This window comes from Terrapene carolina, unplaced genomic scaffold (genome assembly GCF_002925995.2).
Source record: "Terrapene carolina triunguis isolate 2854851 unplaced genomic scaffold, T_m_triunguis-2.0 Scaffold96, whole genome shotgun sequence".
Classification (NCBI taxonomy): Eukaryota; Metazoa; Chordata; order Testudines; family Emydidae; genus Terrapene; species Terrapene triunguis.
Genome location: NW_020664447.1, coordinates 43,016,989 through 43,036,406, shown reverse-complemented (window position 1 = coordinate 43,036,406; position 19,418 = coordinate 43,016,989). Strand labels below are relative to the sequence as shown.

Here is a 19,418-nt window from a genome sequence, read left to right as displayed (position 1 = left end):
TACTTGCATCTGAAGAAGTGAGGTTCTTACCCACGAAAGCTTATGCTCCCAATACTTCTGTTAGTCTTAAAGGTGCCACAGGACCCTCTGTTGCTTTTTACAGATTCAGACTAACACAGCTACCCCTCTGATACTTCTCACCTCAGTGACAGAGGTCAAAAGTCCCCTTTGCAAGAAGCCCAGATGTTATTCCTTGCTCCCTGGGAAAGTGGATAGTTCAGGCCAGGGAGGTTACTCCCACTACAGGAACAAACCCAGTTTTTGTTCTTTATCACAGGGTGAGTGAAGCAAATACCGCAACCACCATAGCAGGGAGTTTCAGGTTATCCTAATAACAGAGGAAAGCCCATTTGTTAGCTCCAATATCAAAGGGGACTCCATATGTCTCCCCAAGCCCAGATGCCTCCCTAGTCCACTGTTATCTGCAGTGTTGTTGTAGCCCTGTTGGTCCCAGGACATTAGAGTGACAAGATGGGTGAGGTCATATCTTTTATTGAACCAACTTCTGTTGGTGAAAGAGACAAGCTTTTGAGCTCCACAGAGCTCTTCTTCAGGTCTGGGCGGTTGGGCCAGACCAGCACACAGCAGAGAGAAGCATACAGATGTTCCCCCCACCACAGTGAGAAGCACAGGTGTCTTTCCTGCCACAGGAAAGTAGCTATTCTGTAACAACGAGCTGCCCAGATGTTCTTCTGTAACTAAGGAAGTGTTGCTTGCCCAGGGCCGGCTCTGGCTTTTTTGCCGCCCCAGGCAAAAAAGCCTCCGGCCGTAGCGGTGGGGGGCAGCCGGAGCCCCAGGGCAAGGGCGGCGAGCCCCGGCGGGGGCTCGGCTCTCTCCCCGGCGGCCAGAGCGCAGGGCGGCGAGCCCCGATAGGGGCTCGCCGTTCTCCCCCCGGCGGCCGGAGGGAGGGAGCGTGGGGAGGGCGGCCAGAGCGCCGGGGGGAGGGCGGCGAGCCCGGCTGTGGCCCCGCTCTCCCCGGCGGCCGGAGCGCCGCGCCGCCCCCCTCCAGGTGCCGCCCCAAGCACCAGCTTGGGTGCCTGGTGCCTGGAGCCGGCCCTGTGCTTGCCTACAGCAGAGGGGCAGCCCAGATACCGTATTTCCCAGTAACAAAAAGGACAGGTGCCACCCTCTAACAAAGAGCAAGTGGGCTGTCTCCCATAATTCAGTAGTCCAGATGTGTCGTCCCCACCCCGCCGCCCCATGAAGGAGATCTGAAATGTTCCCTATAAGAAAACAGGGCAGATATTTCCCCTATATACTAATACTAGAGAGCGGTTCGGATTATTCCGCCTTAGAAGAAGAAAGCCAGAGCGCTCCCCTGTAACAGCGCGGATCAGATCTTCCCTCTGTAACTAGGCAGCCCGCGTGTCCCGCCTAGAACAGAGCAGCCTCCTTCGCCCCCTAGAACAGAGCAGCTTGGGCCGCCTCGGAGGGAGGGAAGGCAGCACATGTCCCCCTTACGGAGCCGCTTGGGCAGCAAACTGCCTTTCAGCTGGGGAGGAATGAACTGTCTCTGGCGAGCTCCCCAATCGCTTTATAGTCACCCAGCGCCTTGATAGGAGATTGTGATTGAGATCAATGAACCTGAGGCTCACTGCTAAATAATCAAGCGCTCCTGCCCGCCCGCCAGCAATAATGTAAGTCCAGCAACTTCATTTATCAATTAAACAGATTAAAAAACTTTCCGACGAGGATGGGATTCGAACCCACGCGTGCAGAGCACAATGGATTAGCAGTCCATCGCCTTAACCACTCGGCCACCTCGTCACAGAAATCTAGAGCCTCCCGTAGTCTATAAGAAAGGACTCCAGCTAGGCTTAACTTGTTTTTGGGCTCCCTATACGGTATACACATACAGAGGTTCCCACCACGAACGAACAATCCTCCCAGCCGCGCTTTTGGCCCTGGGGGGGCGGGGAGAAGCTAAGATAGTTTAGGATGAGGCATTGTAATGCAGTACATAGAGCTGACTAAGCGGAGGCTGCCATGTTGTACGGAAATACGGTGGCCGCCATGTTGTACGGCGGAGGGTGTAGGGGCCACCATATTGTACTTGCGGAGTTCGGTTTGCCAGGAGCCCAGGGCGCATGCGCAAGAATAGGCGGTTAGGTTTGAATAGTGAAGCGGCGGCCCCGGCCGAGCCTAATGGGCGCAGCGGGAGTAAGCGGCGGCGGTGAGGAGGCGTTGGTGCCTTGAGGGCTGGATTTGGAGCGGAGTCGCGGAGGGTGAGGAGTCCTTAATGGCGGCGTCCCCTGAGGGGCCGGGAGCGGGCTCTGCGGGGGGCCGGCGCGGAGAGAGGTGGGAGGGCGCGGGCCCGGCTCGGGTACGTGCAGGGAGGGCGGGTCACATGAGAGCTCCCCCTGACACCCGCTGCGGGACCCGCTTGGACACCCGCCGCTCTGTGTAGGGCGGGAGGGTCTCTGACCGGGCGGGGGCTCCTTCGATCCCGATGGGCGCCTCTCCCGGCCTGGGGCTGAGGGCGGATCGCCTCTCGCTCCTCTGTGTGTCGTGAGGTGACGGTAACTGTCTCGTTGAAAGTCTTACAAGAGGTCTTCGCAGCGGAGCTAGGGGGAAAGCCGAGATCTCGGGGTACCGCACATGCAGGTCTGTGCAGCGCAGCGCAGCTGTCTGCAGATGCTAAGCGTTCCGTTTTTAAAACACTTCTTTTTCCATTGCGAACACGGCCATCCCCACTGATCGAAACCTGTTCTCAGCCAAACAACAGCAGTTTTGGGGGGACCCCAATGCAGTCTGTCCCATCAGTAAGTTTTGGGACCATTTGCATGCTAACGTTCTTAAGCACAGACAAGTATCAGGGGGTAGCCGTGTTAGTCTGTATCTACAAAAACAACAAGGAGTCTGGATGCATCCGAAGAAGTGAGGTTTTTACCCACGAAAGCTTATGCCCAAATAAATCTGTTAGTCTTTAAGGTGCCACCAGACTCCTTGTTGTTTTTTTAAGCACAGACAGTTGTTTTTACAGCTATTTTGTGCCAATATTTTGTTCCTCCCCCTTCTTAGGCCACATCTACACTAGAAACTTTTGTTGGTATGCGTTATTTCTAAGCAGAATTGTGTAGTAGCAGAATGTAGTAGAATGTCAGTAGCAAGGCATAGGGCCTTTATTACAAAGGATATTTTCAGCAGTGAGGTGGAATAGGAGAGCATTCTAATGCTTTAATGATGGCTAAAAATAGCAGTATAGTTGGGGTAGCATGGGTGGGAGCTCCCAGTACAAGCCCACCTGGACTCTGAGTACATTCTCGGGATGTTAGCTTGAACCATCACCGGTGCTTCCTTGGCTACAGTGTTATTTTTAGCGTGGTAACTCCAGCAGAGCTAGCATGGGTATATCTATGTGAGCTGGGAATCACAGCTGTCAGCTCAAATGTAGACATACCTTCAGGGTAAAGGAGTTGTAAAAGGCCATAAAGTGGTTCTTAAATTGTACACGTGGTATTCTTTCTGGGGAGTTGGCTAAGTGTTTGAGTGTACCCCAGGTTCTGGCACCTGTTGAATCTTATAGTGCCAAGGGCCAGTGTGAATTTGAGCAATGCCTCAATATTCACAAGGAGGGTAAAGGGAACGTGATGTGCGGAACCCACCCCCTTTTTGTCCTTTAATAGTGTTATATGGAATCCTGTGGGTGAGAGAGAATGGGTTGTAAAAGGAGGCGAAGAGCTTGTATGTTTCTGCAACTGTGGTGTTGGCAGACTAAAAGTATGTGTGTTAACAGGAGTAGCTGAAAGAGGGCTGAATTAAGGTTGCATAGGCAACCATAACTTAACATTTCCTCGCTTGCAGATGTTTGAGTTGTGCTCAAGTCAGCATTGTGCAAAGGGATGACCTACTGCAAAGCAACCTTAACCCTGTGTTAACATAGTTTTTCGCCACTGAATTTCCTATTTCTTTAAACATGATAAGCTATGTTGTTGATAGGAGTTAGTAGTTATTTAAGTAGTTGTACATATCATGTCCTGCAATTAGCATGTTAAGCCAGCTGCCCTCTCACCCCAAACATACATCACCTGTGCCCCACCAGTCCAGCTTTGGCACACCTCTTGAGCCAGGCCAGTTTTATGTTTGAGAGAGAGATTCTCTGACCTCTGTCCAATAGATGTACGCCATATCCGGGAGACACTGAGATATCAGAGCTTGTAATATTTCTATGCCATATAGTACACATTTCCAGTCAGCCATGAACCCTCCAATTTCCCAATCAATATACTTCCAACACATATTAATAACTTTCATCCTGTGTTGGGATGTGCTGACAGAGCTGTGGGATGCAGGAAGCTTAGGGTGCAGGGGACTGGGATGCACTGGCAGAGCTTTGAGGTGCAGGGGACTGGGGTGAATTGGTAATGCAGGAGGTTGGCGGGCACTGGCAGAGCTGGGGTGCAGGAGAGTTGGGGTGTAGGCTGGTGGGGGTCCACTGGCAGCTGGAGGAGCAGGGTGGTTGGAGTATACTGGCAGAGCTGTGGGGTGCAGAGTATTGGGGTGCACTGGAAGAACTGGGGGTGCTATACCTCCCTCATCTTAGCCTGCAACCTCTCTCGCCTTCCCTAGTATTCATCCCTATTTATCCCCCTCCCCATAAACCTCCTCTCCTTGCTGAAGCTCCAAACCCCAACCCCTTATTCCCCCACTCCTTTGCCCCCTAATATCTTTCCCTTTCCCTCCCAAGAAGCATTCATATATCTAATTTCCTCCCCCAAAATGAAACTACCACCTGTGATTCACAAATTGCAGCAACCTCCAGCCGCTCAGTCCCAAACTCCTTTTCTCTTAGGTGGGGACTTATGATTTACTTTTCCTTAGTTCTGTTAATTGAAGGGTGGGCTCACAGCCATTAAGAGGTCTGTCATTCATCCAGTCATTGGAAAAAATAATTCCAACTACACAAATATAATGATGGGGTCTAAATTAGCTGTTTCCACTAAAGAAGGAGATCTTGGAGTCATGGTGGATAGTTGTCTGAAAACTTCAGCTCAATGTGCATCAGTGGTCAAAAAGTTTAATAGAATGTTAGGAAATATTAGGAAAGGGCTAGAAAATAAGACAAAGTACAATGCCTCTATATAAATCCACGGTATGCCCACACCTTGAATACTGTGTCGAGTTCTGGTCACCTCATCTCAAAAAGGATGTGGGACTGGAAAATGTTCAGAGAAGGGCAACAAAGATGATCGGGGTATGCAATGGCTTCCATACGAGGAGAGACTGAAAAAAATTAGGGCTGTTCAGCTTAGAAAAGGGATAATTGAGGGGATCTATGATAGAGGTCTATACAATCATGAATGGGGTAGAAAAAGTGAACAGAGAAATGTTATTTACCCTTTCCCACAATACAAAAACCCTTGATGAAATTAACAGGCAGTAGATTTACTACAAGCAAGAGGAAATACTTTTTCTCACAATGCACAATTAACCTGTGGAACTTATTGCTATGGGATGTTGTGATAGGCAAAAATATAACTGGGGGGGGGGGGCGGGGGAACTAGACAAGTTCCTGGAGGATAGGTGCATAAATGGCTATTAGCCAAGATGGTCAGGGATGTAGCCCCATGCCTGGAGTGACCCTTAACTTCTGACTGCCAGAAGTCAAGAGAGGAAGTCGGAGTGGATCTCTCTAAAATTGCCCTGTTCTGTACATTCCCCCTGAAACTTTGGTATTAGCCACTGTTGGAGACTGTATACTGGGCTAGGTGGACCATTGGTCTGACCTGGTATGGTAGCTCTTACGTTTTTATTAGTACCTCTCAGTTTTAACAGTACAAGGCAGCAAAAGAAAACCATTTGGTGATGGGGGCTTTAATTCAGGAACCCCTGGGTCAAATGACCCCAAATTTGGATCACTAACGCTACCCTGTCCTCTCTTGAGGCACACCAAATTTCAAAGCAATCAGAGTTACAATTTGGATTCTAGAGCACTTACAAAAGTCAAGTTTTAAGCATTTATAATGCAAGGAATTGAACTCTAGCTGTTTTTCTAGTATTGGCACATGCACAGTGTAAAAATGTACATTTTCTTAAATACCACTCTCAATTTGGATCCCCCAAAGATTTAGTGAATGCCATACAATACCTTGGGCAAAACTTGACAGATGAGACAATTTTGATCCACATTGCATCAATAGTTTGACTTGTAGCTCTGGCAAAAAAAAAAAAAAAAAAAAAATCCTAGAAACTTTTCAACTTTTCTGTAACTCCTAGCTTAAATGACTCCAACTTTTTGAATCCCTAACCCTGCCCTGCACCTCCTGAGGCATGCCAAACTTCAAAGAAATCCAGCTAAGCATGTTGATTTTAGAGCAGTGGTTCTCAAAGCCGGTCTGCTGCTTGTTCAGGGAAAGCCCCTGGCGGGCTGGGCCCATTTGTTTACCTGCCGCGTCCGCAGGTTCGGCTGATTGTGGATCCCACTGCTCCAGGCCAATGGGGGCTGCGGGAAGCGGCGCAGGCTGAGGCTTAATGTGATTTCCCTATTGCTTTGACTCTTAGCTGTTTTTTGGATTTTAATGTTGGTTGTTTGTTACAGGAAAAGCACGCCCTTCAGAAATGGACAGGATTTATTCGGAATCAAATGAGGAAAAGTAAGTGGAAGCTTCCAGCTGAGAATTTTAAGGTGCCATACGTTGTTTTGTTTTAGTGGATAAAGATAAATTATTTCCTGTCCTTGGCCCTACACACAGCAGCTGTCCCCAGAGTCGCTAACATCTCCATTAAACCCAAAGGACAGAGGGAGCTTCATTGGTACAATAAGGGAAAGTTCTACAAATATTTCATAGCAGTAGGTTTTTTGAGGTGTGTTAGGGTTCCCTCCCCACTCTGAACTCTGGGGTACAGATGTGGGGACCCGCATGAAAGACCCCCTAAGCTTATTTCTACCAGCTTAGGTTAAAAACTTCCCCAAGGCACAAATCCTTCCTTGTCCTTGGATGAGTACTGCTGCCACCACCAACTGAGTTAGACAAAGATTCAGGAAAAGAACCACTTGGAGTTCCTGTTTCCCCAAAATATCCCCCCAAGCCCCTTCACTCCCTTTCCTGGGAAGGCTTGAGAGTGACCAAGGTGAGCACAGACCAGACCCTTGGGTTTTTAGGACACTAAAAACCCAATCAGATTCTTAAAAAACAGAACTTTATTATAAAGAAAAAGTAAAAGAAGCACCTCTATAAAATCAGGATGGAAGGTAATTTACAGGGTAATGAGATTCAAAACACAGAGGATTTCCCCTCTAGGCAAAACTTTAAAGTTACAAAAACAGGGATAAACCTCCCTTTTAGCACGGTGAAAATTCACAAGCTAAAACAAAAGATAATCTAATGCATTTTCTTGCTATTACTTACTATTTCTGTACTATTAGATGCTTAATTCAGATATGGCTTAGGGAGATGTATTTTCCCTGCCCTGGTTCCTCGCTGACCCAGAGAGAACACAAAGGAACACAAAACAAAAACCTTCCCCCACAGATTTGAAAGTATCTTCTCCCCTTATTGGTCCTTTTGGTCAGGTGCCAACCAGGTTATTTGAGCTTCTTAACCCTTTACAGGTAAAGGAGGGATTAACTCTTTACAGGGTAAGGAGGGATTTTATGCTACCCTTAGCTGTATGTTTATGACAAGGTGTCATCAGAAAAAAAAAAAGCGGGGTGGGGGGCGGCACAGCACTATATTTTCCAGAACTTCTTTTCTGCTCTCTAGTATTGGGATCAGCTCTGCCAAGAGGGCTTGGATTGAATTATTTTCTAAACATAAAAATAATGAAATCCTGCCCATTTTAGAAACTTGTTGTTAAAGTTAGTGTCATTGAAGAACGACATCCCTTGTGTGGGTTTACACGCTAACAGTTTTTCTTTTCTCTCAGTGATCATACAGAACGCATCAGAAGGCAAAGGCGTTCCTCGGTGAGTGTGACTTTGAATAAGTTTTATCAGTAGTGGAAGCTGGTATAGATGAGCCTGCTTTTCTCCCTAGCATACGGAAAATCCTCAGAGTAAAAAAAGAATGAGTCAGCTGGGTTTGCCTACACATCTCTTTCTGATGGTCATTCTAGTTGCTTTTATAGTGCAGTGTGGCCACTTACTCAGTAAGCATCTAAATTAAAATGTCGCTCCTGCCAATGTAAGTCGCCCACTACATCAATTTAATAACTCCATTTCTGTGAAAGTGGAGTGCTTAAGTTGATGTAGTTAAGTCAATGCAGTGTCCGTGTAGACCAGGGATCGGCAACCTTTGGCACGTGGCCCGTCAGGTAAATCCGCTGACGGGCTGGGACGGTTTGTTTACCTGCAGCATCTGCAGGTTTGGCTGATTGCAGCTCCCAGTGGCCACGGTTTGCTGTTCCAGGCCAATGGGGGCTGCAGGAAGCAGCGGCCAACACATCCCACGGCCCACACCGCTTCCCGCAGCTCCCATTAACCTGGAATGACGAACCGCGGCCAGTGGGAGCTGCGATAGGCTGGACCTGCGGACGCCGCAGGTAAACAAACCGTCCCAGCCAGTCAGCGGATTTCCCTGATGGGCCACGTGCCAAAGGTTGCCGATCCCTGGTGTAAGCACTGTGCTGCTTACATCGCCCTTTGCCACCAGGGGCTGACAGCCAGAGCCCACTGCTGCCCTCCAGTGAGGAATTGGGTGGGGTGGGGAGGAGAGCCAGAACCTCACCTCCGCTTTCCAGTGACGATTTGAGGGGAGGTGGGGAGGAGAGCCTGAGCCGGGGTGGCCTCCCAGTGAGGGATTGAGGAGGGGTAAGAGGGGAAGGAGAGTTGGACCCCTGCCGCCACCTCTTGGTGAGGGATTTGTGTGTGTGTGTGTGTATGTGGAAGGACAGCCTGAGCTTCGTCTGTCTCCTGGTGAGGAATTTGGGGAGGATGGAGGGAGAGTCTGAGCCCAGGTGGCGGGGCTCGGGCTGTCAGTGCCCCACACTGTCAGTTAAATCCGTGCAAGTGCTCCTGATGGGGATGCGCACCACCGACAGGAGGAGCATAGTGTGGACATTAAAAATCAAATTAATTATTGCGGTGGCTGTATGTTGACTTAATTTTGTAGTGTAGATATGTCCTCGGTGTTCTCCACAGCATATTGAAATAGCCGTTCGGTGGATATACTGGTAGATTGGACAACTATTTAATGGTCCATATGTTGCATCATGGAAGAGGATGGAAGCATTGCTATTAACAAAATGACGTCACACAGTTTGACACGGTTTCTGTGGAAAGTTTTATAATTTTAAGAAAAAACATACATGGGTTCATCTAGTATCTTTCTGACAAAAGTGAAATAACTCATTATTGAAAGGGACAGCCTTATGTTCCTTATTGTCTAATAGAAGAATTGGAAGTGCTTAAAACAGTGAAATGAAACATATGCTCAGAAATTCAGAGTGAGCTCTCTGCCTGAGATGTACATCTTGTATGATTGCTTTAAAAATTCCTAAGAGGTTTTAAGAGTTGCTGCACTCTCATCTTCCTTTGGTCATTAACATCTCTTTAAAAAAATCTTATCTTCTGCACCAGTGTGCAATACCAAATTAACCTTACTGTTTCATCCATTTTCTAATGTCCCAATCCGGCGCACTACTTTTCTCAGGTGGAGTTTTGTACTGTCTTGCTTTTTGGAAACTGTCATTTGTGGTACGTGAAGTTCTAGAAATCAGGACGCAGCAGCAAAATGTGTGCTTGATTAGCATTCTGATCATAGTAGAGTAGAGGAGAGAGATGGTTTGTATTGGAACATGTTACTCATTTGTTAGCTTTCCTGAGTGCCTGATCTTTTGTAGGAGACCAATTGTTGAAGCTGCAGAAATCATCTTCTCAACTATTATAAATATTTCCTTTTAGATTTTAAAAGCTCCGCGGAGTCCTCTCAAGGACCTTGGGAGTGGGAATGAATTCACTCAGGTAGGCATTAACCCTTTACTTGTCCATATTTTTAACGACTGCAGTCTGTTCTGAACAAATGTCATTCATTGAGTCACCTCACTGGTACAGCTGCACATGTAGAAACTCTTGTTATAACTGCTCAAGAATATGAATGCTTCAGTTGCTAAAATTCTGTGGACTTCCTGTAACATTTATCTGATATTTTGTAGGCTAACTAAAGTGTTTATTCCAGTCAGTTTTTTATTTTTTGTGTTTTAGTTAACAAAAGCAAACTTACTTAAAGTAAAAGGAGAGGGAAGAGAACAATAATTAACAATTAGTAGATATTACTTGTTTTTGTTACAGTCCATAAGACTTACAGTTTTAAGGCTGATTAGTGTTTATAGACTATTGTGGCAGTTAAAATGATTTTACATATGTAAAGCTAAAATTAACTTATTAAAAACTAGGCAGCAAACTCTCTATTTAAGGTAAAGGTTAACAAACATTAATATTTTCATTTTATACAGAGTAACTTTTAGTACATGATTTAGTTCAAGTATACGTCTGCCACCCCATAGTACGTGTGGAGATAGTCCCAGCCATTCTGCAAGTTTGTAATACACTCCTTTAAATCTGTGCTCTAGGATATACATGGACTACGCTGTTCATTACACTATGATAAATATGAATGTGGAAAATTTAACTCACCAGAAAGCGTTTGCTGTGTATTTGTGGTTTTCATTGATCACAGAATCTAAATTTTCAATTGTTTGCTTGTCCCATTTTTCACTGAGGAATACAAGAAAGATATACAGGATACCAATATTTGACCTTTGAGCTTTTGAATGTGGCTAGTTAGTTTCTGTTTCTTACTTTTATGGTCTATTTACTTAATCACTATGTTGGCCATTTTTCTTTGTTTCTTCAACTCCTCTATTCAAAATACTCCTGTCTAGCCAACAGTCTCCTCCTGTATCATGTAAAGTAGGGTTTTCAACCTGTGGTCCGCGGACTCCTGTGGGTCTTCAGACTATGTTTAAGAGGTCTGCAAAAGGTTGTTGTTACCATAGAACAGTGGTTTTCACCCTGTGGTCCAGGAGCCTCTGGGGATCCACAAACTGTCTAAGATTTCCAAAGGGGGTACATACCTCCATTTGAAATTTTTTAGGGGTCCGCAAATGAAAAAGGGCAAGGCACAGAGGCACTATTGATCAGGCTGTTTATCTTCATATTTAGTCAGTGGCAAGAGCAATTACAATGAGTCTTAATGAATGTCAGTCAGCATATGTTTACTGTAAGTGAACAAAAGGTGAATGTTTTCCAACAGTATATGCAAATAAGGCCTGAGATACTTACAGTACATATGCCAAATCTGGTTCAAGTGTGAAGAACAGCTCACAATCCACCATGTTAGGGATCTTCCCAACAACAGATTTCTCCTTAAACTATCAAGGTTTTTGTTAAGATAGATGTTGATCAATGTAACTCCATCATTTCTTAGCAGTTTGACTTTACTCACAATTGCTCACGTTGCTGGCATTGTTTACGATTTTTGAAATGCATTTAGAAGAATTTCACGGAATTAGTCTTGTTGCAGGTATATAGTTTGGACCCTGTCATGTAAGTCTTCTGTATATTCCCTTAAATAAGTGATCCTCAACCTTGCTGAGATTCAGAACCGCTGGATCTGTGAATGGAGTCAGAGAGCCATAGAGCTGTGAAGTCCTAACATTCCATTGCACTGTTTACCTTGTGACAGTGTCATCACAGTGACGCAATACAAACAGTGCTATTGCAAGACACTGTGCTGTGGTTATTTTGTGATTCTTTGATATATCTCTTCCCACAGTAGTGAGGATGGTGAATCTTTGTTTCTTCCCATCCTTCTTGGCTACTTGGTAGGATTGAGAGAAATTCTGTAAATCCCTTGCTCAGCACCATATGCATTTTCTAGTGTGTCAGGCAGTATGAGAAACACTCCCTGTCAGTAGTGCTCTACTTACTGTGCCTGAGAGATGACTGATTTTTGAGAGGAAGATTCCACAATAGCTGCTTGCTCTAGGGTGGGGATCTGTAGGTTAGGGAAAGGGAAGTCTGAGAAAAGCTGCAGATGGAATTACTGTTTTTCTAGCTAAATTAGGCCTGGCTATATTGAAATCTGAAACTGTGCATCAGACATATCACATTAGCATGGAGAATAGTTAGTGCAGCAGATGTACTTTAAGGACTGCATCCTTAAGTCTAATTGGTTCTCTACTGCATGATTTTGTGGATTATATGTGAACTCCAGTTTTTGTGCTCTGATGAGCTGTTAAAGATGATAGTAAATGCATTCTATGTATTGTGCGCCCATCTTTTCCAAGGAATGGTTTGCTGGTTTATATGGAATAAGATTAACAGTCACCTGTAAATCATATTGTTGTGTCCTCTCTCTATCTTTAGGATTATGACACTGAGAAGCGTCGGAAGAACTCTCGCCGTGTCAGCTTTGCAGATACCATAAAGTATGTTTAATCTGAAGGTTGCTGATCTACAGATTGTTTATGTATAAATGTACATCCCAGGCAGTGAACTGGTGGCCAGTGAAACTGATAGGTTTGCATAAATGCATGAGAATTCAAGTGAAGAAACTGACTATTATTGGTGGCGGGAGTAAATTGAAAGTCAGAGACCTCAGGAATTTGAAGAGATCTATAACCCATTCTTCTGCCTGTCTCGAAAAGAAGGCAAAAGGGAAGATTTTATAACTAGAATTTTTTGGTTGTGTCATTAATTCACTTTCGTGGCTTTCATTTTAAGTCCAATAAAGATAATTTCCCATGGGAAGTTGGAGGTAAATTCAGGAAGTTCTTGTCTTTCTGAGCACTTGAGTTCAGGTATTTTGTAGAACATACAATCTAGAGAAGGGCTGAAATCAAAAGTGATTTTTTTTTACTTGGTTTTAAACAGAACATCCTTTGCTCCAGTAGAGATAATTTTGTGTAGCTTATACAATGGCTATTCTGTTCTTTGTTTCAGAGTTTTCCAGACAGATCTTCAAATTAATGTGGTAGAGCCAGAAAATACAGGTAAAGACTCATTTCTCTTTCAATTACAGGGTCTACAGATCTGTTGGCCAGTGGGTTTTCAGCATGCGTGCAGCTACATAAGCAGAACTAGACCTGTCAGTCACTGATAGGGAAGGGCGGGGCCAAGCGTCAGTGACTGACAGGTCTGATTCAGTCTATGTAGCTACATGCAGGCTGAGAGCCCATTAGTTAACAGTTTTGTAGATCATGTAACTAAGAGAGGAAACTTTTGATAGATCAAAATAAATGTTTCTATTTTATATATTTAGCCATTTGTATTCAATTTCTACAGACCCAGCAGAATATCCTTCTATCTACTCCCAGCTACCAAAAGTTTGTGTAGCAAGTACCTGAAAAGAGTTAACAGAACTTCAAGCTGTTCTGTTCTGTTCCTCTGGTTTTCTGACTGTGAGAGGGCACAACAAAAGTCAGAAAGAGTAGAACACCTTTTTCCTGCAGTTAATTCCTATCTCTGAATGTCTTGATGTCGCTTTTCATATTGTTGCTTTAATATTTGTATTCTCATTTTATTTTTAGAGAGCACAGCAAATATAAGGAATCAAATCCTATTTAACCAGTAAGTTTGGAAAATTGCTTTTTTGCACACCTTAAGAACTGTGCTCTGAGGGAGGAATGTTCCTTGCATGATACAACCATCAAAATTAATGTTTCTCTCAAAAACAAAATTAAACATGACATACTCTTATTTTAAAAATTAGTTTAGGGGGTTTAGCTTGGTTATGGAAACAATAATCTTGAAGAAAGCACATGTTCAGTTCAACCACTCAGAATAATAAGGCTGTATGGGTCATGGTATTGACCACTAGTCATAGCTCCCAAAGAATCTAGAACAGTTTCTTCTTCAAGCTTTCTGCTGCTAGTGATGTTTAGTTCTATGAAGATAGTGGAAGTCTTTAGAAAATAACAAAGCCTAGATTTTTCCCAAAGATTTTTGAAGGATGGACAGAAATAAGACCTGTATGTTTCAAAGGCTTCCACTCCCTATGCAGTACCACAGTGGTGGTATTTGCACTCCAAAAAACAATTAATGGGACAGGGAAGATAGTTTGGATCATGTCTATACTAGATAAAAATATTTTTAACATGTTAGCTCTTTGAGGTGAACCCTATTGAGTTTACTAATTCATGCTAAAAATACACCTCTTTTCATAGTGAAGACAAGCCCATGGAATCTGGGCTCTAAGGCCTTGTCTAGATGAGGGGGAATGTGGTGGTGTGTTAAAAAAATATTAGTGTGATTTTGATTAAAGTGTTTAAAACATATTGATGCACCTCGTGAATGTAGAGTTTGATGCCTTTAAAACATTTTAGTTGGTGAGGGAGGAGCTTAGGATTGGCTATGAACAGCTAACATTTTTAAAGGAGTCAAGCCCTGTCTAGGTACTAACATGCTTTAAACCAACCCTCGTCCCACCTCCCCCCCTTTACCGCCCATTTTTCCTTCATTGTGCTAAAGTCTATCAGTCCTGAAAGAGCAGTAAAGGACACCGAAAGGAGGGGGCATCAGAAGTCACACTGAGAGGTGTTCACTTGATACTCCCCTTTCCCCTGAGATGGAATGACTGGAGCCTTTTAGTTTACAGAAGATTGAACTCAAACTGCCTTATAGCTCATTGGGATCAGAAGGGGATAACCTAAAGCAGAAGGTCTGGGCTTAGAATGAGGAATTAATTTTAGCCCTTCTCTCTTCCTCAGTGGCAAGTAATAATTCACCAGTATGCAAAATATTTGGGATGCTCACTTCTTGTTATACTACTGAAATAAGAGCCCTGTGTTTTGAAATCTTTTAGTAAATTGTTTATGTAAAACTACTTTTTTTTAGAAATGAAGGGCCTGAAACTGTTCAGTGCGAGATTACTGGTAAGTTTGAAAGTAGATTTCTTTATTAACAAGTTACTTTTGTCCAAAACTGCTTATTGTGAAAAAGGACGTGAGCAGTCCTGGAACAGTCTGTCTGTTAATGAAGAGAACTGTTGTGTAACTGGGGTTTTTGCCCCATAAACTGCTTGGCAAGCATCCTGCTGTAGGACCTCAGCTACTTCCTCACAAGAGACTGATGAAAACTTATTTCAGAGTATATTTGTCTTAGTTGGCTGTATTTTTGTTCAGTCCACACTCAGATACATGTAGAGTAAGTTCACAGATCCCCATTTCCTATGATCCCAAACTCAATGGATGCAATACTTTTTTCTCTTAAAAGGGATGGACACTTTGCTTCATGCCCCAATCCAGACACCAGTGCAGCAGACTGAGGTATGTGAATACTTTCACTCTTTCATGCTGAGAATATTTGGGTCCAAAATCTATTGCATTCATTTGTGTAGGAAGTTGTGATCTCAGGGTATGCAGAAGAGACTTTTGTGCCAACTGCCTTTTCATAGCTAGGAGAGCTCACCCATGCTTTTCTCATCTAGTGATCTTCTTTTGAAGATTGAGGCAAGAATAGATACATTAACCCATTATCCCTATGGCCACTGCATTGTTCCAGAAAGATAGTAAACAGTTGGTGTTTGAGCGTGTCTCTGTAGTTTACCCTACTGACTCAGGCAGTGAAAAGCCCAACCTTGCAGTTAATCTTATTGTAATCATGGTCAGGTAAATCATTGAGCTTGTGTGTTGTTACACTTCACTCATGCATCCTGGGAGGATGTAATCCAGTGTTGTGGAACATGCTCATACTTCTTTTTTTTCAAGACAGGCATTTGCCAAGATACTTGCTGCTGTTGCAATGCCATTTGACTTTTTCTAGACTAGGATTTAATGATGTGTTATCTAACACAAGCTAACTAAAATGTTCTAAAGTCTAGTGTAGACAAAGCAGTGTATACCTTAACACATGCTAAACTGGTCAAGTTAAAGCCTAGACTCCCGATCGTTTTAGAAAAGCCCAAACAGATTATGCTTCTTCTAGCATACTGCTTATTGCTTGCATTGCATAAAAGAATTGTACTTTAAATAAAGTGTGTATAGAATATTTTTTCTTGATCTACGCTTTATAAAATATGAGGACCCTAGTCAATTGTGGATCATTATTGGTCAGTTTTCTTTTACTACGTTTGGTTGTCTAAATCTTTTCTTCATTATCTTCTTGGTTGTGGGGAAAAAGAGTTGTATAACTTCCAGACCCCATTGCTGATATGAGCATACATATGCCAGCAACAAGGCAGGGCTTTTGATTGCAGCCAGGAAGAAAGGATTAGGCCACAACATATGACTGGAAAGAAAAATGGAACATTTTTGATCCATAACTGACCCAACTTTATGAATAAGGATCAGTGATCCAGCTATAATCTAAGCAAGATAGATCCAACATATCAGAAGTTTATATATCGCTGTAGAATTCTGAAGGAAACTCTTACTCTAAAATGTTACATAGCATTATGCTGTAATTATGGAGTCCTGTCTCTCTCCTTAAAGGTGTGTAAGCTTTCATTTTTAGCTACAGCTGTGTCTGTACTTGCTGCTCACCCAGAAGGTCAGATACAAGTGTATTTTTAAATAAATAAATAAAACTGGCCTTTATGCCGCATTAATTGAGCCTTGTATTAACCAGAATAATTGATTTAGCACTTCTTGTAAATGACAGTAACTTTCATTTCCTGTCCTTCATTAGTGGCATGATACAGACAACAATCAAATGAATAGAAACGACAGAACACTTATCTTTCTGGATGAAAACGAAATGGATATGACAGCTAGTCACACTGCAGTGATCACACGTGACCTTAAAAGCAATGAAGAAATTGACAAACCTAGGAAAATAGACATCAAATCATTTTTAGCTGGGTTAACATCTAAAAACGAAGGGCCAGAAATGAACAAGGAATTTCGTTTTTTCTGTGATCCTACAGAGGCAAATTATGCATGTCCGTCTCTCCAACAGAAGCCAGACTTTGACACAGTAAAGAAAATAGATTTCAGTGAATTCTTGACAAGCCTTAAGTCAAGTGAAATGTTTACCAGCCCCACTCTTGAAGGACCTGACAAGGAGAACCTGTTTTTTGTCCCTTCACAACTTCCAGAAAGTAGTGCATTTCCTCCAGGGGAGTGTGTATATTCCCATGCACAAGAGAACACCGGCAATGTGACTAGAATCTTCAGAGGACAAGATGATGGAATGGATATTACAAAGTGTCATATATCTAACATTAATACCATGTTTCCCAATACTTGTGAGGCCTTATCAAAGCAATTAGAATGTGGTGATGTAACTGTGGCTTGTGGAGATATGGATATGACTGCCAGCCAAACTGTAAAAATGTCCCTCTCCAAAAATAACACATTCAACATTGAGAAACACAGTCAGACCATCAGAATGGATTTATCATCCGGTTTTGTGGCTGACCATTCTAGATTAAAGAGAACATCTAACCATCAGTTGATTGTTCCACAGGACCCCCAAAGATGTGTTGAAAAGAAAACTGTAAGTGTAGAAGATGAGGAGGGTATTACTGAAAGCCATACTATCTTGCTAGACAGTCACAAAGCATCACAGACCTCTAATCAAAGTTGCAGAACAAGGACTGGGGTTCCTGGATGTGTTTCTTTTGAGCCCGTCTTCCATGGTGATAAAACCATTGTCTTTTCCAGCTGTAATGATATGGAAGTTACTGGGAATTGTACAGTTGTAAACTGTAATGAAACTTCCAAGGCAACTGGCAACTCTTGTTATGAAGCTTTTCAAAAACCAGGAAATGCCATCTCTTTGCTAATGGAAAAAACAGTTTCAAGAGATGACGACATGGACATTACAAAATGTCAAATAACTTCAGATAATCAGGTTCTCAGGCAATGTAAAAAGAATGCACACACAATATCTTCTGTGCCAGATAATGGAAGTGAAAAAGGGATCCAAAATCACAGAGCTGCTTCTGAGACTCTGGGGCTAGATTCAAGTGCAAATCCTGGTTCTTGGACTTCTAAGGGCACATTTCGACACAGCACAGTGACTTCTCTGCTTGTTTCACGGCCAAGTGACAAAACAGTAGTCTTCTCAGGGGAAGATATGGACTTGACTAGAAGTTATATTGCCAAGGATGTTGAAAAGGGCATTGCAAGTCAACTTCCTCCTGTCTCTGCTGGTATGTCCGCCTCTGTGAAATTCAAACCTCAAAGTTTTGGTAACAAATCTAGCTCTTCTAATTTAAATGAGCAGGAAGAAATGGAAATAACTAAATGTCATGCTGTAGTCATTGACAATCAAAATACTGGAATAACTACAAGCCAACAACAAATGCAGCCTAAAACTATTCCAGGAGAGAACTGGAACAAAGAAGTGACTGGAGCTGTAAGTCTTCTAAACCTTGACAAGGAAAATCCTCTTTCAGGAATGAGTGATCACATGGATATTAAAAGAAGTCATTCCAATCCCAAAACCATTATTTTTTCATCACAAGAGCAAGAGATGGAAGTCCCTAAAAGCCACAGCATTGCCAGCAACAACTGTGTACCAAAACCTTTGCAAAGGCAAAACTGTGAAATATCTCAACAATTGAGGAAAAGTCTAGTCAACCCTTCACTTGCCTATACTAATGACAAAACTGTTGTTTTTCCAGATGATCAAAGTATGGATATAACCAGAAATCATACTGCTGCTCTTGACTTTGCTCCTATTCTAGTAGCACAAGAATATGAGAGTACACATATTCAGAACAGTGTAATATCTAAACCAAAACAACTACAAAATAAGACCCTCTTATTTTCTGGTGGTTCTGATATAGATATTACTAGAAGTCAGACTGCGGCAATAGAATGTGGGAGTCTCAGAATGAACTCAAATCAAAAGAATGACACTCCTGGAAATAAGCAAATTCCAACCCTTGCAGTTCCAAGGTTTTCTTTCACTTCTGGTGATGAGGCCCTTCCCTCTGATATTAAAGGAAATGTGCATTTTGGGAAGACAGCAGGAATACACATTGACTCAAAAAATTCCAAATTGCAACAGCAAAGCCATACTATGGTAGCATTAAACAAGGTACTGTCAAACACTGCAAATCCTGAGAGACTTTCTTCAATTAGTAAAGCAGCTTCACTTTCTTCAAAACAGGACTTCACTAAAACAGCCAGAACATCGATGCCAGATACAAAAAATTCACAGATGGCTTCTCTTTTGGAAAAGTCAGTTGTTTTTTTCTCTGAGGAAAATATGGATTTGACTGGTAGCTGTGTAGTAAGTGTTCCTGATACAGTTTTAACAGAAAGAAAAGATACTTTATTTCCAGAGAAAAAGGAGTTGACCTCATGCCCTACCATTATAGCTGCAGATAGTGTGCAGCAACAAGGATGTGACCGATGCCCCTTAAAGCCATTGTCTCTTTCAAATGAGAAGACTGTCATATTTTCAGTGGATGATGATATGGAGATGACTAAAAGTCACACCATGGCAACAGACAATAAAATTTACCTACAAGGCAAGAGTTCAAGTAATGGAATACCCTTAATCCCTGCAGATAAAACTGTTGTAT

At 43.1% G+C, this 19,418-nt stretch overlaps 1 protein-coding gene and 1 non-coding gene across 2 annotated transcripts in view; one reads left to right on the top strand and one right to left on the bottom strand.

The window, feature by feature from the left end:
- KNL1 (kinetochore scaffold 1) overlaps window positions 1–19,418 on the top strand; it is a 54,648-nt gene that overhangs the window by 1,573 nt on the left and 33,657 nt on the right. Inside the window, exons 2-11 of the mRNA XM_026651309.2 lie at window positions 2,166–2,225; window positions 6,539–6,593; window positions 7,867–7,906; window positions 9,842–9,901; window positions 12,308–12,369; window positions 12,884–12,933; window positions 13,471–13,510; window positions 14,777–14,814; window positions 15,155–15,207; window positions 16,568–19,418. The exon at window positions 16,568–19,418 is cut by the window's right edge and continues 2,072 nt beyond it. Of these exons, the coding sequence (XP_026507094.2) occupies window positions 2,166–2,225; window positions 6,539–6,593; window positions 7,867–7,906; window positions 9,842–9,901; window positions 12,308–12,369; window positions 12,884–12,933; window positions 13,471–13,510; window positions 14,777–14,814; window positions 15,155–15,207; window positions 16,568–19,418 (3,309 nt within the window). The remainder of the gene's footprint in view (window positions 1–2,165; window positions 2,226–6,538; window positions 6,594–7,866; window positions 7,907–9,841; window positions 9,902–12,307; window positions 12,370–12,883; window positions 12,934–13,470; window positions 13,511–14,776; window positions 14,815–15,154; window positions 15,208–16,567) is intronic.
- On the bottom strand, window positions 1,686–1,767 carry TRNAS-GCU. Its single transcript has one exon. It is a non-coding gene; the product is annotated as a tRNA-Ser (tRNA).